Below are 22,272 nucleotides of genomic sequence, written 5' to 3'. Positions count from 1 at the left end.
AACTTCCCTCAGAAGATTCATGGAGCTTATCTGCTGTTTGTAAATCTTACGTACATTTGGATGTGTTAGCTTCGTGCGGAAGTCCTGCAAGCAGGAGATAATGGAGGCTTGGCTCCAACTGGTGGTCTCCAGGAGTCTCTCTCCACCTGCAACCCAGCAAGTCAAGGTTACTTAAATGTGTCGTCCGAAGGTAACAAGCATGGGAAACGTGTCCATGCCGTGCAGTGCGAGGCGGCTCTGGGAATACCAGTACACTCTTGTGCTGCCAAATGTCGTGTGTAGATGACACAGCCTCCTTTTCTTTGTCACCTGTGTTCCTAATCCCCTGGATTTCTCAAATCTCTGGATTTCTCAGGTTCTTCTCCAGGAAAAAAACCTGCCCCATTGTCCTGTTACCTCTGAAAGGGGCTTTTACAGCAGGAGGTGAGGCAGCAGCTTGTCAGTATAGGCACATGCAGCATCCTACTAGTCTCAGGTGCAGCCAGAGGGAATATAGCTGGGCAGGTGGTCCCCATCTCCTGTGGCGTCAGGGGCACCCACAGGAAGCACAACTGGGCAGGTGGCTCCATCTCCACTGGTGCCAGGTGCACACAGGAATCACAGCTGGGCAGGTTGCTTATTGCCAGGAAGTACAGCTGGGGTTCAGCCTAGAGCCTCAGGCAGGGGCTTAATAGTAAACATCAGCGGTTGGAATTGCTCCTCCGAACATGACTGGACGTGTGGCCGTTCTCTGCATGGTTTTCTTTGGGGGGGGGTGTGCACGGTTCCGGGAAGGGTGCTGGGCTGTAGTAATGTGGATGTGGATGCAGGTCCCAGCAGAACAGTATCCCTCGGAGGGCAGGGTGGGGATCCCGCGGGTTCACGGCGGTTTTGCTAAATGGGTGAATGAATGAACCTAGCACTGAGAGTCACATGAGCTCATGTAGAAACGGCTTTGAGTGTTGAGAAATGGAGATGGAAGAGCTCAGCTGTTCTCTTTCAGTACGATTTGGGGTCAGTGCCGCTTGGAGCTGAGGGTTTGACATGCAATAAAAGCTGTGATGTAGCCAGAAAGTGTGATGTTCTAGTGATTTGGTTTATGCAGCTGTTGCCTTCTGTTACGAGGCTGAAAAGAACCAAGTTAGTGGTCACTTGTTACTCAGGCCTTGTGCTTTCTTAGGAAAAAGGAAGATGTACTGAATTTTTAGTGGTAAAGTGACAACATGGGAACGCAAGAAGCAGTTTATCTTGTTACTTGTGACTTGGTCACGGAGCTGTGGGTGCTTCTCTGCATGATCATCCTGCAGCTTCCGAGTCCCATCCTCCCTCTCTCAGACTAACGTGGCCATGCTAGGGATCCTACTTGCAGGTCTGATGGCAACATTGCATACTGGCTTTGTCCCCCAGGACTGGCAGGTGGTTTGTGCCTGGAACAGTTCCGTGGTAGCAGTGTATCAGCGGGTGGCCAGCCTCGGCTTCCAGCCTGGCCTTTATTCTCCACGGGACGTTGGAACTGATTTTTGCGCAACAGTGATTTGGCAGTGATTGATGTGCTGCGGGTCTCCAGCCCAAGGAGATGGGGATAAATACTCTTTGTTGCTCTTTCATGCTCTGGGTGGGCAGGGAGTTGGATTGAAGGCTGCAGGTGATGCCTGTGCATGTCGTGAGATAAAGAGAGAGTATTTCCATGAAATCCTCTCTGTTTACAGAATTAGACCAGTTGTATCTGTAATGCAGAAGTTGAAAGCAGTTGACTTCAAATGTGATCAGGAAGCTGGAATTTAATTTCTGAGTAAAATAATTACTGTGGAAATGAGTCTTTGGACTTGGAATTGAAATGAATGGTTGTAAATTTAGGGTAAGTCACGGTAACGGGTTTAGACAAAACGTCTGATGTAGGCGGCGGAGTTTCTGAGGTCTGGATAGAACCGTGATGAAAATGGGAGGGGACGAAGGATTGTCCTGTCCTGAAAGATTTAAAAAGTGGATTACAAATGCGGACCTCAGGGTGCACATAGAGGCCGTCAAACGTAACTCAGTGCTTCGCAGCAGAAGGGTAAGAGCCGAAGGAATATATCTGGATGTTCTTCAAATGACTCCTTCCTGTCAGTGTGGAAGCTGTGGTTAGTGTCCACCGGTTCAGGGTCTGCCGGCGATGTCTCCTGGGTGGTCAGGTGGCGCTCAGAGAGACGCAAGGAACCTTCCATGGTTTTCTGCCAGCTTGAAGATAATCTCTGTAGCCCTTGGTTCCATTTGCTTCTCCCTTGTAGTTTTATTTTGTTTTTTAAATTTATGTATACTAGGACTGCCACTCTCTGTTGTGGACAGTTCTGTACCTAGTGCTTATGTCCATCCACTTCGTTGAAGTGTCTGTCCGGTCTTTGCCAATTTTTAAATTGGAATGTTTATTGTCCTCTGTTTCTTTCCCTTTCATGTAACTTTTAGCTTGTCTTATCTACAGAAAGTCCTGGCGGGATTTATACTGGAATTGTGAGTCTGCAGGTCGGTGTCCTGCCGGGATTTATACTGGAATTGTCAATGGGTCTACGGGTCAATGTGGAGAGAGTTAGCGTCTTGACCATGTTGCCGCTTCTCCTTGGACTTGTGGCTCAGTTGACGTAGCTCTTTTCTTTCTTCGGCGTTTTGTGGTTTTCTTCGTACACATCCTCTGCGTGCTTTGTTAGATTTATACTTACGTGCTTTTTATACAGCTACTGTGAGTGTGTGGTTTTTAAAATGTAGGTCCCATATACGAATTGCCCATATGTAGAGTAAGATTTGACTGTGTGCTGTGTGACTTGGCTAAACTCAGCTATTGGATCTAGGACTGATGGTTGTAGATTCCTTGGGAATTTTTAGATTCCCAAGGGGCTTTTGGTGTGACTTGAGTTTTCTCCTTTCTGTTTTGTTTCTTTGATTTGTGCTCATTGTGATGTATTTTTACTGGCTTTGAGTTGAAGACGGAAGCTTAGATTATGGACCTGAGACCTTACTTTTTTCAAATATGAGCCTTCCGTGCTATAAGCTTAGTTCCCATCATGATTTTGGCTGCAATTCATAGATCATAATTTTTATTTCAGTTCAGTTGAAAATTATTTTCCTTCGAACACTCATGGTGGTTTTATTTAGTTCACTCAAATCTCATTTTAGCAAAAGATAAAAATTCACGCAGGTTTAGTTCCTGTGTGTGCCTCCTAATATCTTCACGTTCTGTGCCTTGACCAGTAAGTAATTGAGCTTATCAGGAAGATCGTTGCATGGTTATATTGGTGTTGTAAAAATTATTATGTGTTTATTCAATACAATTTGAATGTTTTTGAGACAGGGTCTGTATTGCCCAGGCTGGAGTATAGTGGTGCAATCAGAGCTCAGTGCAACCTTGACTTTCCAGGCTCAAGCAGTCCTCCCACCTCAGTCTCCTGAGTAGCTGAGACTACAGGTGCATGCTGTCACACCCAATTAATTAATTTTGTTTTTTGTAGAAATGGAGTTTCACTATGTCCCACCTCAGCCTCCCAAAGCGCTGGGATTACAGGCATGAGCCAGCGTACCTGGCTGGGAATTGAAGTGCCACGAGGGTACAGAGGTTTTATGTTCTGTGTTCTGATATTGTCACATACCTGAGTGCCTGGCCTGCGGTCGATGCGTAACGCATATTCCTGAGTGAATGGACACTGCAGTATTGAATTAAATGTAATTTCACTCACTCGGGTTTCTCTGTGCCAGTCGTGTTGCCTGTCTGGACTGCTTTGTTCTGCAAGTTACCCTGTAATACGATCACGTTCTTCAAGCGGTTTTGCACTTTGATTATTGACCTTTTTTCATTTTAAATGGAACAAGTACCCCCCGATTCTCTCTAAGAGATTCTCATCTTCCCTCTGTAATTGGGATATATGGTACCAACGCATGTCTCTTCATAAACATGTTATTATAAAAATCCTTGAATTACACATGTGCTTACATAAACAGAGGTTTGATTCTTTTAAGAGTTGGTATTGCAAAGCAGAGATCTTGACAAGCTCTACTTCTCGTAATGTATCAGTGAGTATAGGATTGCATACATTCTACTTTATTTGCCTTCTAAATAAAGAATATTCTTAATCGTTGCAACTTAATAAACATTGGGCAAGATCTTTTAGAAAAGATGTTTCCACAAATCAATGTTTGTACTGTCAACATTGTTATTTAAATAGCTAGTAACACCATCAAAATCTTATCACATTTACATGTTGCACCAGGAATCATCTCGGCTTTCCTCCCTGCAACTCGGGGTATTTTTGACGCAATGTGAGTGAGTGCACAGGAAGCCTCGGTGTTTCCTGGAGGGATGCCCGCAGCTCACTGGCCTCAGTGAAAGTCGTAACGTGTGTACGAACTTCTCTGGAATAACTTGAGCTTGTTACATATATCTTCTGGTAGGTCATTCGCCCCCTCCAGTCTCCAAAAGAAAACCTCAGACGTCTTAAATTAACGGCAAACCTTTTTGGGACTCAGCCATTATTTTAGAAAGCAAGACTGTCAGAAAAAAATACAGCTTTAAGGATGATAGAAAAATCTTAGCATCTTCTGAAGCCTGAAACCTGTGGCAGGAGACGGTGCAGTCGTTCCTGTCCTGACGGGACCTGGCCTGTCCCGGTTTGTTTTCCGTTGCTTACCCAGGTTTAAGAAAATCACTGGAGTCATTGAGTTAAGCATCCCTTTATTTCTGGCTTTTAAAAGGTTTTAAGTTAAAATACAACTTTTTAAATCTTTTATGCAGCAAACATTTGGCGATATTATGTCTGTGTTCTGCGTACACTTTCTCTGTTGTGTGTCGGATTTCTGTTTTATGTCCATTGCATGGCACACAGTAGGCATTTGTTGTATGTCGGATTTCTGTTTTATGTGCTCTGTCCATTGCATGGTACACAGGTATTTGTTGTGTGTCGGATTTCTGTTTTATGTGCTCTGTTCATTGCATGGCACACAGTAGGTATTTCTTGTGTGTCGGATTTCTGTTTTATGTGCTCTGTCCATTGCATGGCACACAGTAGGTATTTGTTGTATGTCGGATTTCTGTTTTATGTACTCTGTCCATTGCATGGCACACAGTAGGTATTTGTTGTATGTCGGATTTCTGTTTTATGTACTCTGTCCATTGCATGGCACACAGTAGGTATTAAATATTTGGGAGATGAATGAATGAATGAGGAAATAAAGTTCAGGATAATTTCTACGGCATTTGGAGATTCTCACGTACAGCCTAGGCGCGTACAGTGTTACCAAACAAGGCCCAAGTGAAAGCTGCAGTATTTATGTGATGAATTACTAAGCAGCAGCCACTTTCTCTTCGTGCATCCTGGATTTGTGGGGTCACAGGACCTACTGAAGTCTCACCGTATAATGTCTGATGGTGAGAATGCTGGCATGCAGATAAGTAACACTTGCAGCTGTCAAAAAGCATATTTTATCTATAGTTAGCTGGCAGGACTCAACAAACGCACGTTGCCTCCTTAATTCGCCCGCACAGCAGACACTTTTTTCAGGCCTGGGGTGTTACTGGCGAACGGTGAGTGGGGTCCTGGCTCGTCCCAAGGTGCCCTGGAGCTGAGAGGAGATTTTGTACTTGGAGATGGAGGTCGGGACACGCTTGAGCCCAGAGTCTTGGGGTGAGCTTGTATTGAAAACTTGTTAAAAATTTCTGAGACGCAGAGTTGGCCTTCCATGTTCATGGGTTCTGTAGCCCTGGATTCAGCCAAACTGAAAGTGAAAATATTCAGAAGGAAAAGAATGGCCTAACCTGTTCTGAACATGTGTAGACTTTGTCATTTTCATTATTCGCTAAGCAGTACAGTACAACCACCATTTACACAGCACTCATGTTGTTTGGGGTATTACGAGTAATGTAGAGATTTTAAGTACACGGGAGGGCATGCGTGGGTTCTGTGTACTCAGCACTCACGTTGTTTGGGGGTATTATGAGTAATGTAGAGATTTTAAATACACAGGGCACGCGTGGGTTCTATGCAAATGCTGCACCATTTTCTATCACGGACTTGAGCATCGCAGACTTTGGGATCCTGACCCCTGGGACCTGCTCCCACAGACACCGAGGGTGACTGTGCTTTAACACGCTTTATTTTTTCAAGAGACTCGCTGGAAGAAAGTTTTTTCCACACAGACCAATGTTCAAAATCTATAAGTAGTTTTTAGGAGGAGGGGAAGGATTTCAGGGTTTTTCCCTCTCCCAGTTCAAGCTATAGATAACACATCTCTCACCTTGTAGTTAATTCGTGTGTGTGGTGAGAATACGGAAGATCCATTCTCTTACCCAGTTTCAGGCAGATGATACATTGTTAACTGAATTTCAGGCAGATGATACGTTATTAACTGTACTTACCATGCTGTACATTCAGTCTCCAGAATTGACTCATCTTTTCATGAAGTGTGTGCCCTTGACCAGCATCTCCCCGTTTCCCCATCCCCAGTCCCTGGTAACCCCTATTCCACTCCGTTTCTACAAATACTTTTTTAAGATGCCACATATAAGTGAGATCATGCAGGATTTGTATTTCTGTGCCTGCTTTATTTCACTTAGCAAAATATCTTCCAGGTTTATCCATGTTTTTGCAAATGACAGAATTTCATTCTTTAAGGTGAATAGTACGCGTTGTGTCCATACACCACGGTGTCTATCTGTTCGTCCACTGACGGGTGCGTAGGTCAATTCCACATCTAAGTGACGGTCAGTAGCGCTGCAGTGGACGTGAGCATGCAGGCATCTCTCCATTAGTGGTTTAAATTCCTTTGGATATTTACCCAGATGTGGGATTGCTGGATCATCGAGTCCTCTTTCTAGTTTTGCAAGATGCTCCATACTATTTCACAGCTGTGCTGCTTTGCACTCCCACCAACAGCGTGCAAGGGTTCCCTTTGCTCCACATCTGCCAACACTGCAGAATTTACATTCCTAGGTCCCTTGGGTTCCCTGGTGTGGGCACAGGTGGCCTGATCGCTCACTGCCACCTCTGAATTTTGCTTTCTCATGCTGCAGACGGACTGGCTGAGCAGCCTCTTGGATTGCTTTGACTCTTGGGAGCTTTGACTTAAAAAGGCAACTGAGCAGAAAGCCGTATAAAGTCAGACTCTGGATGAGGGAGTGTGTGCTTCTAAAACAGGAAGATAATGCTGGATGTGTTGTGGTAAGTTGAGGCTCTGTTGGTCCCAGTTCACTGCACGCCTCTGGCGCTGGCGTGAACACACAGTGACAGTGAAGCTCTCATTACAGAGCTGGGCTCCTCCTGGGGTTTAGGACTCTGGACTGCACGCGCTTTTGTATTGACTGAGATTAGCCCACTTCTTTCTGCTGTCAAAGTGATTCCATCTTTGATGCCTTAGCAGTTTTGTTTCCCAACAAAAGCACTTTCTGATGCCGAAGGACACGTGGCATGTGGTACGTGGCTGTAACCACTCCCCGTGGCCTGGCATCCGAGATAGACCATCCACTTCTCACCTCGGGGTGGTCCAGTGTGACTGTTCAGATCCCAGAAGTGACATGGACATTTGTTTGTTCTAGTTGTCGTCCTCCCCCTTCAGCAGGGCTGTGACATTCTCCCTGCTGGGGCATCTGAAGCGTCTCCTGTAGTCAGGGGTGGGCTGGCGCCGCTGGGCCAGGCAGTTCTGCGTGATGACTTTGTAGCCACCAGTCTGGCCCTTTGGCAGGTGTCTCGGACTTGCTGAGACTCATCTGTAAAATGAGGATGATAGTGCTTGTGGAATGTTTAAATGACATAGTTGTCTGTAAAGTTCGCAGTAAGATCCTGACTTTGTAGGTGGATGGTCGTCCTCCATCCTGTCCCGTCCCCCGTCCCCCTGTCCTCATGCTCATGTTCCCTCCCAATCTGAAGAGAAATCTCCGCGGGGATCTCTCCCTCTGTCGGGGAGCGGAGGGTGGAGCGCGAGAGGCTTGTTCTCGAGCCGTGAGGCCCACAGCGGCCATCTGAGAGGAGCCCACAGCAGGCGCCGGGCCATGCTGGGTCCTCTTCTACATGTCAGTCTCAATGTCTAGCTGGGAAAAACGGAGGCTGGGCTTCATTGTCCCTACCTTGCCCCTTTCCCCTTCTCCCTCCCCACACCACCAAAAAATGTAAATACAGCATCCAGCAAAACCAACTTACTGCTGAGGCCTGAGATCTGCAACACTGAGAATGAATGTCATGGGAAGGGGACGCAGCCGTGTTTAAGAAGGAGGGATCCCTAACTCCCCGCACATGCTGGAGAAATTATGCTTTGCCCAAAGAGTTCTTAGCAAGTTACGACAGCGGTTTTGTGTGAAGCGGGTGTGTTGAAATCTTCCCACTGGCCAGGATGGCTGCTGGGGCATCTCCGGGGACCTCGTGCAGAGCCCCTGGTCTTGCCAGGGACTGGAAGGGAGGGGGTGTTTCGAGGCTGCAGTGGGACCGGAATCTCCTCAAACTCACAAAGCCTCTGCTCCACACGGCGCACTGCACACGCGCTTCCAATTTTTAAAAATTCCATCGGCATTCATATTTCTAAGCCCTTCGGGGACTGTTAGTACTACATTATTTTTTTTAACATCAGAAGCTTATTTTCAAGACCGCTGCGGTAGTGTGAACGTCTGTTGCTCTTTCTCCTGTTCTTTTGATCCGTGTGTTAAAAATAGAATGGACTCCAAACAAGCTCTTTCCTTTAATCCGCCTTCTAACCGGAGTTCTTAATGTACCAAAGAGAAGAGCTACAGGGGACGATACAAATTTAAAAAAAAACCGAAAAGGTAAAACTCTAAATGACCTGGTCCACCCACCCCGCCTGAGTAAGATCTTACTGCAACAGCGTGTCTCAAATGTGTTTCCTTCCTGCTGCTACCATTAATTGTGTGTGTGTGTGTGTGGTTTGAGACAGGGTCTTGCTCTGTCGCCCAGAGAGTGGGGCACTAGGCACTTAAATAACAATAAATCATGTTTTTATTAAACAGGTGAATGAATCCTAGTGTAGGCTTTGTTTACCCTGGCACCTTATTTAAAAGATCTTGATGGAATTTAAGCTGCCGATACTCGCGCTGGAAACGTGGCGGGGGCTTGCGAGAATGAGGGGGTGATGGGCACAGCAGGTGCACATGGAGCCGTGGCAGAGCACGGGCGGCCAAGGCAGCAGGGCCGGGTCGGGAAGGACTTGGAGACCCCAAACAGCAGGGAGAAGCCTCCGACGCGGTTTGGGGGCAGAGGCTCACCATGTTCTCATTCTTGCAGCGACCCTTCTGGCCGCTGTCTGGGGTGTGCATGGGGCCAGGAGCCTCAGCCCCAGAGCGGGAGCGTCTCAGGGACGTGGGGGCCTGCAGCGTCTGGGGTCCCGAGATGGTGGTTGACATCAGAGCAGAACAACAACTGGGTTCCCAGGCTGAGATTTTGAGTTGCTTCCTCGTCCCTGGTGTTCCGTGGTCCATCTTCTTTGCCTCCCTCCCAGATGCCTGCGGCCCCGCAGGCTGCACGGCAGGTCTGCGTTCCTGAGTCCTCCCATCGACTCGGACGTCTCACGCGTTGAATGTGAAGCAGATATCGAATGATTGCTTGTTGAAATTTTTAAAGATTTTGTGTCCTTCGTGCTTTGAGACCTTCGCATCCTGTGTGTTTGATCTCTCCATCCGCAGTGGCAGGTAGATGGCTACTATTACCTACATTTTATCCATGAGAAAAATGAGACCCACACTGGTTAGCTGGCCCATGGGCGGCCCTGCTGTGCTCCGCTTGCTGGGGTGAGAGGACATCCCAGGTCCTCCTGCCCCGTCCCCCAGTGCAGGCGAGGGGCTACACACAGGAGCGGTCACCAGCCTACTGCGCCTGCTGGAGAACGAAGAAGCCTATCGGAGATTTAAAAATGAGGCTGCAGCCTTGCCTTGCCTTCCGGGGCCTCCCGGCTCCTTATAAAGCAATAGGCTCAGAGCAGCAGCACCAGGCTCCTGACAGCCGCAGAATTCCGAACATGGAAACGATTGCTTTGTAATATAAAGTATTCATTCCAGCATTAAATAATCTCCCGACACCGCACGTGGAAACCATCACTGCCAAGTGGGTCTGTGCGCTCGGAGCTGAGCCACGTCGTGGAAGCAGCTCTGTGGCGTTTCCTTCATCCCTGAGGGCTACCCGGCTCTCAGGTGTCCGTCTCTTGAGCCTGACGTCCGCAGCACGGGCTCTGCACGGGTTCCAGTTGGGGCCATGTTGGCTGGTGCGGGCCTGAGGCCGAGAGGAAGCCACAGGGGCCCGGCGTCTGTTCTGTAGTCTTAACCCTGTGTTTGCCAGGCTGGTCTTTCCTTGCTTTTCTAAGATAGGGTTTTGGTCTGAAACTCTGGGCTGCAACGTACGTGAGAGAAAGAATTCTTCCCTTCGGGGAGGGAAAGAAGCATCGTCCCCTGTCTTGTTCGACCTGCTGCTGCTGACTTGGCCTCACTGGGGTTTTCACTTCCAAAGTATGATTTTCTGTAAATCTCTCTTCTTTGTGATTTTAATTTCTGCTTCTGAAATTTTAATTCTTACGGAAAGTCTCAGAATTATATAAGTAGCATTTTTTAAATGAAGTAGAAAATGTTTCAAAAGAGATCACTTTTATTTTTTTTTCCTCACTAAGGTTACAATTTCTCCATTTACTCTTTTGTCGTACTTATTCCTAAAGTGAAAAGGAAATTAAATAAATGGGTATCTTGATGTGGAAGCGGGAAAATATCCTGTTTGGAATTTTACATGGAAAGCGCTCCAGCAGAGGCTCGGGTGGTTCGCATTCTCTGACAGCAGCCTCCCAGAGGCTGTCCCGGGAGACGGGAGTTGACTTTTGAAATAGCCCTGGATGACGTTCCCGTCGCTTCCAGGTTTGGGAAATAGGAACAAGCCTGCTGTGAGCAGTGGATACGCCTAGTGGGATAACAGACCCGTGACGGCTCCTGCTTAGAAACATGGGGAAGGACGTCCCATCTCGCGGAGCATTTGCGCCTTTAGTTTCTGTAGCTGCACGCTGACAACCACATGCCCTGATGGACACAAGATGGGAGAGAAGAGAGGCAGGAATTGATCATTCAGCCTGAAGCAATGTGAAATGGAGGAAGCACCGGGCACCGTCAGAGCCACCGTCTCCCTCGCGTGGAATGGAGGAAGCACCGGGCACCGTCAGAGCCACCGTCTCCGTCGCGTGGAATGGAGGAAGCACCGGGCACCATCAGAGCCACCGTCTCCCTCACGTGGAATGGAGGAAGCACCAGGCACTATCAGAGCTACCATCTCCCTAGTGACAGTGTGGCATTAATTGAAGGTCAGGCCTTGGGCCCAACCCAAGGAGGTGTTCTGGGAGGATAGTGTGTCGTCAGCCAGCTAGCTTCTGCCTGTCAGTCTCTCGCCTCCCGCCACCTGCCCTCTGTCCAGCATCTCTGTCATCTGTCTATGCATCATCTGTTACCTACCTGTCGCCTATGATTGTATTCACACAGGAAACATTGGTCGCTTCAAAATAAAGGACGGCACGTAAAAGCTGCTGCTAGGTTTGCTCCTGTAAACCTGTAGCAAGTGTATTATGGGAATCTGGTGGATCTCCGTCTGCCAGATGCTGAGGCAGTTCCAGAGTTGAAAATAACTGGACTTTTCCCATGAAAACGTAGCAGGTGCTTGTGAGCCTGGTCTGAGGGCCGCGGCATCCAGCACTTCGGCACATCAAGCCATCGTCTTCTGCGTTTTGGTGATAGAATCGGCATAAGTTTCTCCTCTGCCCGCCTCCCAGTCACTGAACAGGTAAATGATCGCCCCGTGTCTGCCCAGGTCTTCAGCGCACTCCCAGCCAGTCGCTTATCTGTCTGCAGGTCTCTCTGTGTCAGGCACAGGCAGCTGTGTGTGTGGTACACGCAGGAGCACCCTGGCTTCAGTTCTTAAGACAACTGGGTTGGGGGGCACAGTTCTGTGGGACGTTGTCTGGTTTTAAGGATAACTGTGCTTGTGTGTTGCAAATAAACCATGAACAGTCATCCACGACATCACGCAAGCTACAGCGTGTGATTTGTGCTGTGGGCACCCAGAGGCGGCATCCAGGCAGGGCAGGGGCTGGGAGAGGGCAAAGCGGGAAGTAGACTCACGTTTCCTTTGGAGAAGGGCACTTCCCAGGCAGGTTAGAGTCAGGAGGACATACCGGGGCGAGAATATGCGAGGAAGGCCCAGGAAGCCAGGGCTGTGGCCTCTGGACCCTGCACCAGCTTTAGAGTGTAAGACTCGGGATGTGGTTTTCATGGGACGCGGGTTTGGAGCTGGACAGACTTTTGTCTTAGATCTGTGGTCCTGAGTGAGGAATGTAAGTACTATTTGTGCCTGAAATGCTCATCTGTAAATAAGTTGTTAAAAGGATTAAACAATGTCGTCTTTGGGGATGGGCCGGCAAACCCTCCTGTGAAGAGCTGGACAGAACTCTGTCTTGCCTTGCAGCTCGGGAGGGAGCAGGCCGTGAGCACAGAGCATGTCTCCAGAAGTGGTGTAGGAAGCTGGGCTCAGCCTGGAGACGGTTTGCAGACCCTGTTTGGGGGAAGTGGGGGGCATGGAAGTTACTCAGTGGCGCTGCCCTTTCCCACCTCCTAGGTTTCGAGAGATGATAGTAACCTGGGATTTCTTGAAGTCTTGTCTGGAAATTTTCTTGGCTGATTGATTGGGGGCTCGATTTAAATCCAGCCAAACGCTTGCTCTTAAGTAGAGGCTTCTCCTCATGTCTGGCCCTTCCCCATCCTGAGATTCGCTGCGGAGCCTGTATGGTGAGGAACGTGAGAAGACACGTCTGGTTAGGCCTGCCGGGGTGACTCCCCTGGGGAGAGGAAGGCGCCATGGCCCGCAGGAACGTGCTGGGTTTCCTCCGCCTGGGGGCCCTGGCAATCTGAGCTTTCCGAAGTGAGACAGAGTTCAACGTCAGTTTTCTTTGATGCTGGCATCAACTGAAAATGCAGGAGCAGCTCCCCATGCTTAAGTGTCCAATTGAGAAATTAGTGACTTGGGAGCTGAATGTTGGGTGTAGACAGGGCTTTCAGGATGGGACCTGATCATAGAATTGTGCAAGGCAGCCAGAAACCAGGATGCCAGAGCAGCGGGGCCGTAGGCCGGGAGAGCCACTGGGAACGTTGCTGGAGCGGCCGGGAGAGCCACAGTCTGGGAGAGCTACTGGGCACACTGCTAGAGGGGCCGGGAGAGCCGCTGGGCATGTTGCTGGAACGGCCGGGAGAGCCACCTGGGTGCATTGCTGGAGCAGCTGTGAGAGCTACCTTGGTGCGCGTTGCTGGTGCTGAGGGCGCGGCCGCTGTGCGGCCGTGTTCCATCCGCTTCTGGTCCTTTCTTTCTGTTTGCTGGGGTATTTCCCCAGTTGCAGGGAGCAGGCTCAGGGGGTGAGTCTAGATGCTGAGCAGGGGGTGGAGGGGGTGGAGCAGCTTCCTCCTCACGCAGCCACCTTCAAGGCAGGCCTGGGAGCCACGGGGAGAACAGCGCGTCGGCTGCTGCTGCCTTTTCAGGGGATCCCAAGGCCGGGCGTGTGGATCGTGGGCTTTCTGCTCTGCCCTTGTCGGTGGAACGCCCACCTTCTCTGCAGCCGGAGAGCGGAGCTCGGGTCGGCCGAGGCCCCCTGCGCTGGACGCCTCTTGCTCTGTAATTCTGCTCTCAAGTGGGTTGAAGTGAGAGGGCTGGGGAGGGGGTGCCTGCCAGTGAACCCAGGTCTCCTGTGATTGATGGGCCTGGACAGAACTTCCAGGCTTCTGGCATCTTGTTTCCTCTACAGACTGTTTTGATTACGTTTCCTCAAAACCAGGTATTTTTCTCTGGTGGTGGGACAGGCGTCGCAGTGTGTAGGAAAAGGAGTGAACCTGACCTCACAGCCAGCGTTTGAGGTGACTCGTCCCTGAGCTCCAGTGCACATGCGCATGTGCCTGTCTGTGTGGTTCAGATTTTGGACATCTTTGTAAAATGGGTTAACAAGGCATTTCCAGCAGTGGCCGAGCAGTGTCGTAGTGGGCAGCCGATGGCTGCGGGTGTGTGGAGTGCCTGGCAAGCTTCAACACTTCGGCAGAAACCGTCCCTTTGTCGGCGGTGGCCGGCTGGCTAGTTAGCATCAGGGACACTCGTGGATGGGCAGATGTGGAATCCGTGTCATTTGGTTCCTGGCTCCGTGTTCAGACGTCGGCCTTGTGTTCCATGGCGGAGACGGGAACCCGTGTCGTGAGCTGTGAGTTGGTGGAGGCAGAGGTGGCACCCGAGAGCGCCCGCCCACCCTTCACTAGGAAAAGCGAGCTGTGACCACCTTGTGTGTACATCATGATAACTTGTCACTCATTTGCTGTATTTTTATTAAAGCTTGAATTTTTAACTCTTCTAGGAATTATGGTTTGATCGGTCTTAGGAAACAATACAATAGGTCCGAGAAAATGAAGGGCGAGTGAGGATGCTGTGCGCGCTGGAGTTGTGATCGGGAAGGGCCTCTGCAGGTTGATGAGGCGGCTTTGTCGGTGCTCGCGCCGGCTCCAGGAAAGGCGCGGCTGCTGCGCGGCCCCCTTGTCATCTGTGAGCTCGGGGCTTTCGCGTGTGGATTCTCGCCTCCCCACAGGCATCTTTCTCTTCTGCATTTCTGCAGGTTTCAGGCCTTTCACTTCTTCCCTTGGCCTTGGTCACTCCTTTTTCAAAACCCCTGTGGCGGCTCAAGTCCTTGTGACCGACACGCTTGATTAGGAAACGTCTCGTTAATGAAGAAGATGCTGATTGGTGCTGGTGTCGGCCATCCCAGCCCCGCCAGCCGCAGGCTCTGTCGTTGACTGAGTTAACAGAGTGCCCTCGCCACCGGGCTTGGCTTCCTGTGCCAGCGGGTGGGGATGAGATGGCAGGGATCTAACTCTGGACTTGATCCAGATAAATCAAGAAGGGGCCAGAAACAGGCGTGTGTTTAGCACATGAGTTTCAGTGACTTAAATGCTGTGGGCTTTTGTTGGAGCGCAGGGGAGGAACTGAAGTTGTAAGATGTGCAGTGCTGGCGTTTAAAATTCTAACGATGAGGCACACAGAAGATACAGTGGTAACTGTTTTCTTGGGTGCCACTGAATGATAAACTCTGTCCACTGGGACCATGCTGAACTTCGTTTTCCTTCTCTTGCAGGTGACATCACACAAAAAGGATATGAAAAGAAGAGGTCAAAGTTAATTGGAGCCTACCTTCCGCAGCCTCCGAGTACGTAACCCCGATGAGTAGCATGAGCCCTCTCATTTCACCTGTTCACTGCGTGCCAGAGAGACACCTGGAGCCAGACGTTCCCTTACTCCCGCGTCGGCAGGAGGAGCCGTCTGGCGTTCTTGCTCCAGGCATCCGGTTCCTTTGCGTGATCACATAGAAGGCACAGAGGATTTTTCTATAAGTGTGCCTAATTTAACAGGTGTTTTCTCTATAAGCAGAGATCAATATTCTGTTGATTACTTTAAAATGCTATAATCGTAAAAATAGCACATTAGTGATCTCAACATCTTTGGTGTACAGGGGCTATTTATTACTGTTGATTCTGGTTTAATCCAAGGCATCTATTGGTGGCACAGGCCAAACCTAGACAGTGCTGTGATATCCCGCCCAGGACTCTGCAATTGTGAAAGCTGGTTCTGTGTTGAGATACGTTTGCAAACATACATGATGATTCTTCAGAAGGATAGTCGGTTTCCCGCCAGCGTTTCTACATGTGCAGATTGGCAGCTTTCCTGCACTTGAGCTGGGTTCTGTAAATGTCAGGAAAAAGAACCTCATATTAGACTGGGATTCTAGCACCTCAGTTCCCATCTGGCAAGCTCAGTTCAGCCCGAGAGTGACCTTGAAAATTTGCTAGGCTTAAGAAATGGCTTGAAACTAACACAAGCAGTTTCTTCCTGAAACATAAAGGCTGGCAACATACATTTTAAAGGTGGAAACTGAGCTTCCATAGTTCTTATCATTGAAACAAGATTTTAAAAGGTTTAAGGTTGCACCTGTCCACACCTGCACAAATCCCAAATCTGTTCTTCCCGAGGCCCCAATGCCCATCCAGGGTCCTGTTGACTCAGCAAGGAAACCTTCCTGGGGCTCAGGCTCCAGGAAACTTTGTGTGGAGCTTCTGCTATTGGTAGTTTTGTTTTGATTTTGTGTTTTTCTTACCTTGATTTTTGAGACAGTGATGTAACAGTGAACATGTTTGTGTGGACCTTGCTTAGCAGAGGCTCAAGTCAGGGAGAGATGCCGAGGAACCCGAGAGAAGGGAAGGAAGCAGAGGGCTGGGCTGGGACGCTGGGGCGAGAGGCTTCAGGGCGGTGCTGGGCAGATCCTCCCATGGCCTGCGCCCCCTCCCTCATTCTCTTCTCAGGGAGCCGCGTGGCGACAGCTGCCCCAGCCCTGTCCCTGCGGGTTCCCCTCTGCAGGTGCCCTCATGTCCTACAGGAAGGTGGGGGACTGACCGTAGGCCGTGGACGCTGTTGGTTTTAACTTCTGTGCCTTGCCAAACAAAAGTGAAACAGAAGCGGTTCCTCGCTTCCCAGGACGGTTCTCCAGCGCCCTGCGCCTCCCGCGGTGGCCTCGGCCGGGCGCAGAGGGCGGCCGCGCCCTGTGGTCCCCTTGGTGGTCTGTGTGCTGTCCTGCATGGGGTCGGCAGCTCTGCTCAGCGCTGTAACAAATTTAAAAAAAACTAAAGTCTGAATTAATTAGTTTTTTTTCAACTTGTTACAGCAGCGAATGGAGCTGCCGTGGTTCGGTGTAGACTGCAGCACAGTGAAGGAGCGCCGAGGAGAACATTCCCCTCCGCCCACATCGGGGTGTGCGACGTCCGAGAAGCCGCGGCCCGGGAGCGGGCGGCCAGCGCCGCAGGGAACCGGCCTCTGTTTTACTTTCGTTTCGGTGAGCGCTGCTTTGCTGAGAGCCAGCCCCACAGCAGGGTACACGTTAGAAAAGGGGCCACCTGCCAAGTGCCATCCTGTACCGACGTGTAGGGCGTGGCCTGGGGCCTGAGGTCCCCATTCTCCAGTGAGCCAGGTCGCTCCGCGGGCCCAGAGCTCGCCAGAGACCGGGTCTGTCCGTGTGAGTCGGGGCGCGGTTCTGCGCGGCCTGTTGAAGTAGAATGTTGCTTTTACAATTCCACTTTCTCAGCGGGGCACCACTGAGAGAACACTTCAGAAGAATGCATGACAGACTAGAAAACTTTTCTTAAAGCCCCTGGTCTTCTACAGACTTTGGTCTTACAGCCAAAGACCCGATTACAGGATGAGCTGATGAGTCTTGGCCCCTGAGATCGGCTAGAGGGATTGATTTTGAGATTTCCACCTCCAAAGAGCAAAGGAAGGGTTTTTGAAATAGAAAAGCCAGTTAATCATAGAGGATATTCTTAGAGGTAAAGATTCTGTTCAAAGGTCAAAATTACTTTGGTGGACAGTATTGTGAATATAGGTATTTCGTGAGGCAAAAGGGGAGTTCAATGCGTTTTCCACCAGAATGAAAAAAGTCATATGCAGGTTGAAGTTACAGGTTCATGTTCAGGGTTACACTTCAAAATGCGTTTTAAAATCACAGGGTCGGGTGTGGTGGCTCACATCTGTGATCCCAGCACTTTGGGAGGCTGAGGCAGGGGATTGCTTGAGCCCAGGAATTTGAGACCAGCCTGGGCAACAAGGGGAGTCCCGATCTCTACAAAAGAAAAAATTAGGCATGATGATGTGTGCCTGTGATCCCAGCTATCCGGGAGGCTGAAGCGGGAAGATTGCTTGAATTCAAGAAGTCAAGGCTGCAGTGAGCTGTGATTGTGCCACCATATTCCAGCCTGTGGGACAGAGCGAGACCCTGTTAAAAAAAAATCGGTAAAATCAAGTCATAGAGGCAAACTTTATTATTACAATTGGCCATCTGGGTCTCAGAAGAGGACACCCTGCCACATCTCCCGGCTTCCACCACGTTCCTCCTCTCCAGGCCCCTGGCTTGATGCCCTCGCGCCCTCAGGAGCAAGTGGCAGAGCTGATGAGAAGGTGACAGCGTTGGGTGTTAGCCACAAGGTCCGTTTCTGAATTCATCTGCCGGAAATGTGAGGAAAACAGGAGGAGGGACCGCCTGGGCCGCCTGATTCAGGCCCAGACACTGGACTCAGGCCGGGGGGTACTCAGGACACGGGGGGACTCGGGATATGGGAGCAGTCAGGACAGGGGTGCTGGGGCCCCAGCGAGGCTGCGTTTCCCTGCCGACCTTCATGTGGAGACGCTGCTGGTGACGCGTGAGCGTGCGCCGTGTGCTCCTGTCCTGGGAAGCAGCGAGGAACGCAGACGTTTCCAAAGCCGAGGCTGCCCTCTCGGTTGGCCCCATGGGACGTGACTTCCTTTGTTGCAGGGTCGTCTTTTTGTTCCCTTGGGCTGCTGCACACTTTTGCCTGTGAGGGGTTTGTGTTCTGATTAACTTCCACCCTTTTTTCTTAACATTTACATTCCTATGTCTCCAGAAACTATTCTAAGTGTTTCTAGGATGTTGTTTGAGATGCAGAATTACGAGCTCCGATGGGAGTTCCGTTCCCCGGGCCAGCCAGGCACGTCCCAGCTGCTCAGGAGGGCAGCATCTGTGTTGGGGCCTCCAGTCGGGATTCAGAAGTGAGTGTGGTGCTGAGCAGCTGCCTGGATCTAGCTGAGGAAGAAAGTGCCAGGAGCCAGGAAGAAATGTGAGTTGTATGTGCAGTAAAAGGCAGGTCAGAGAGAGTGCCCGGAAGATTATCTTCAGGGAGAAGACACGGCTTAGGGAAGCTGCCCACTTGGCACTCACCCTTCTGCGGTTCAAACCTGTCCCACCTCAGTCTCTAAGCCCAGTCAAACTTGCAAATATAGGAAATGGAATCCCCTGCCTGGTACCCTCTTCAGGGATATCTTAACATCGTCGACTGGGATAACAAGGCCTCACTGCTATTATGATGCAGGCCGTGGAGATTGAGAGTAAAACTTCGGTGTGGCTACAAATAGTGGAGCCTGCCTTGCTCAGATACAACTCCTCTTTCTCCACTTCTTACGTGATTGTCCATGAAATGTTTTTTGGTACTGAGTGATCTACGAAGATCCCTTATTCCTCTCCAAGCCCAGCTTTTCCTTCAACAGCCGGACAGCTTGATGCCCAGGTGCAAGTTACAAGGACTCGGAGGGGGTCAGTCTGTGCCGCACAGTTTCCACCATGGGGTCACGTGAGCAGCCTCCCCAGGCAAGAGGCCTCCTGGGTCAGTGAGTGAAGCCCCACGCTTTCCACCGGAGGCCTTGACGGCTGCCCTGGCCTGCAGGCCGGCGCTGTGCTGTCCGGCTGTTGACTCTGATCACAAACCCGGACTTACCTCAGTTCCTCCCCACTCCCTGCTGCCAGGGCTCCTGATGGCCATGCTGCTGTCCACATGAGGAACTCTGCTCAGGCGGTGCCCTTAGCCGTGTCCAGGCAGTGTTTAAAGCTCAGTTCGGATTTCTCCCCTGATCCCTCAGTCTAGACCATCCAGATTCCCATCTCCATGTCGTCCTGTCCCTGAAATAGTACAGTTGTAGCTGGGCGGTGGTTACTAAATGCTCAGTCTCCACCCCAACCCCCAGCAGCAGGACATAAGTCGCCCGAGGCCCTGGCTACCTGCTCACGGAAAGTGGACATTGGGCAGGTATTTGCTAAATGGATTCCGGGGTGTAGCACAGAGGGGCTGAGTCTGCCCATGGGGGTAGCCCGGGGCAGTGCTTGCTTCTCCCCCACACTGAGTGACCGTCCCCACCGTGGTACGAGGATGGATGTGCAGTGTCCCTGAGGGCAGACGCCACCACGCCCACATGACGCTCAGACCCACGTGACACCCTAAACAGGCACCGCAGACCTTCCACTGTCTCAGGTGTCTATCTGGGCCACAGTTTCTTTTATACTTGATTTGGATAAATTTAAATGGCAGATGGTAACATGTAAGTGCTAACTAATGATCAGAATGACAGAGGGTAACATGTAACTCAGCACCGTCCAGTCCATGGAATTACCTTTTTGGGACTTGGCTCGCATCCCAGTGTTTGATCCTGTAACTGGATCACATGTTCTCATGAGAACAGCTGCTCTGGCCTGAGTGCTGTTGCTTGCAGTGGCTGCCTTGCCCTGTCCCCATGGAGAGGCCTTCCTCTGAGGTCCTGTTGCAGATTCTCCCACTGGGCTTTGACAGTCATGAGAGAGGAGGTGCCCCGGAGTCGGCATTTGTGAATTTGACACTTTGGTTACATATGGAATGAGAGACTTTCTTATATTGAAGCACATAAATGCTGTTTTGTTTTGTCGTCTTTAGAAGACGTGGCTGGCTGACCCCGGCCTGTTTGCCTGGGATGGCCGTTGGTGGTTCTGATTCTTTGTGTCAGCAGAGGCTGTGCTTTCCCGGGGCAGGTGCACAGCGGGTTCTGCTGAGAGTTACTGTCCGGTGACCCCAGGGTAGCCCTTCCCGCACGGCACGTACTGGGGCAGGGACCGCCTCCTGACCTGGGCTGAAAGTCCCAGGGGCCTGTCCCTGGCTGGTTGCCTCCACTTAGTGGTTAGGCCATGCGGCATCTCAGAAGGTGAGGATCTTTAAACTTCAGTCCCACAGGAGGGGAAACGTGGGTGTCCAGATTGCGCTGCCTGTGACATAGCATGAATCCTTCTGGACCAAGTTGCTGCAGAGAGAGGTGAACCACCCGTGTTCCAGGTCAGCCGTGTTCCCAGGGTACCATGCTCAACTGCTGGAGACGTGTTCTGTCACACGCAGCTGTCGGTTTGATCTGTGCATTTATTTCCTGGTCTTTTTAGCAATATTTAGCGAATCGCGTTCCTCCTCCCAGATGTCAGCCGCTAGGGAGGGACTGCAGCCGAGCCCACACCATGTGGTGTGTGTCCAGTGGGGAGGGTAGCACCCACTTTGGAACTGCGCATGTGGGTTTTGTGAAAAATCCGAGGTGTAAGCAAAGTGCAGAAACGTGAAACCCTGGCTCTGATGGTGAGATTGGCATCTCATCCAGCGAGTGTGGACCGTTGCTCAGGCTGGCGGATGAGTCTCATCCAGCGAATGTGGACCAGAGCTCAGGCTGGCGGATGAGTCTCTTCCAGCGAGTGTGGACCGGGGCTCAGGCTGGCGGATGAGTCTCATCCAGCGAGTGTGGACCGGGGCTCAGGCTGGCGGATGAGTCTCATCCAGCGAGTGTGGACCGGGGCTCAGGCTGGCGGATGAGTCTCATCCAGCGAGTGTGGACCGCGGCTCAGGCTGGCGGATGAGTCTCTTCCAGCGAGTGTGGACCGGGGCTCAGGCTGGCGGATGAGTCTCATCCAGAGAGTGTGGACCGCGGCTCAGTCTGGCGGATGAGTCTCTTCCAGCGAGTGTGGACCAGTACTCAGGCTGGCGGATGAGACACCGACGTCAGACTCTCCTGACCCCGGATCACTGGCAATTTCCAATGCTTGAGTCCCTAACCGAGTTAAACTAGTATAACAGGAAAAGGGTTGTTAAGGAAGTGTATAGTGATTTGCGGCAAAGATTTGGGTTCATGAAAGATGGATAGAAAGGAGGACGATGTGGGGCCGGGCGCAGTGGCTCTTGCCTGTAATTCCAGCACTTTGGGAGGCTAAGGCAGGCAAACCACGAGGTCAGGAATTTAAGCTCAGTCTGGCCAACATGGTAAAACACCATCTCTACTAAAAAATACAAAAATTAGCCCGGCATGGTGATGGGTGCCTGTAGTCCCAGCTCCTCGGAAGGCTGAGGTAGGAGAATCTCTTGAACCTGGGAGGCGGAGGTTGCAGTGAGCTGAGATTGCACCGTTGCCCTCCAGCCCGGCGACAGAGCAAGACTCCGTCTAAAAAAAGAACAAAGGACAGTGTGAGAACTCACAGGGTTGGGGCAGGCAGGTGTCAGGTGCTTAGGATGGAATTTCAGTCTTTCCATTGTATGATGTTCCCATCTGAGTAAATACAAAGAAAATTATTAAATTTCTTACCCGTGTGTTTACAACAATTGTCTTGTTTGCTTTCTGGCAAAGTCCTTGATTGCACTTATTTTAAAAACAAGTTCTGCGATATGAACAAGAGCATGTAATGGAGGCCCTGAGAGAATTCAGAAACTGCTTTGGGACAGACCTGAAATACAGAAAAATCCCCTGCAGTTCCACGAAGGGCCCAGGGCAGGCTTCTCGTGCAGGACGCTGCTGTGGAGGCCGGCGCGCTTGCCCTTGGGTGCCCGGGGAAGAGGCCAGGAGAAGGCTGTTGGCCCTCCTCCTCCTCCCCCTTCCCTCCCTCTCTCTCTCTCTCTCT

At 50.7% G+C, this 22,272-nt stretch overlaps 1 protein-coding gene across 1 annotated transcript in view; it reads left to right on the top strand.

Moving 5' to 3' along the window:
* Positions 1–22,272, top strand: part of DIP2C (DIP2 disco-interacting protein 2 homolog C (Drosophila)) — a 263,569-nt gene that overhangs the window by 66,331 nt on the left and 174,966 nt on the right. Inside the window, exon 3 of the mRNA XM_011942302.1 lies at positions 15,121–15,192. Within this exon, the coding sequence (XP_011797692.1) occupies positions 15,121–15,192 (72 nt within the window). The remainder of the gene's footprint in view (positions 1–15,120; positions 15,193–22,272) is intronic.

The sequence above is a fragment of the Colobus angolensis genome, unplaced genomic scaffold (assembly GCF_000951035.1).
Source record: "Colobus angolensis palliatus isolate OR3802 unplaced genomic scaffold, Cang.pa_1.0 Scaffold209, whole genome shotgun sequence".
Lineage (NCBI taxonomy): Eukaryota > Metazoa > Chordata > Mammalia > Primates > Cercopithecidae > Colobus > Colobus angolensis.
The sequence above is the reverse complement of the archived record's forward strand: the minus strand, read 5'-3'. Positions and strand labels throughout refer to the sequence as shown.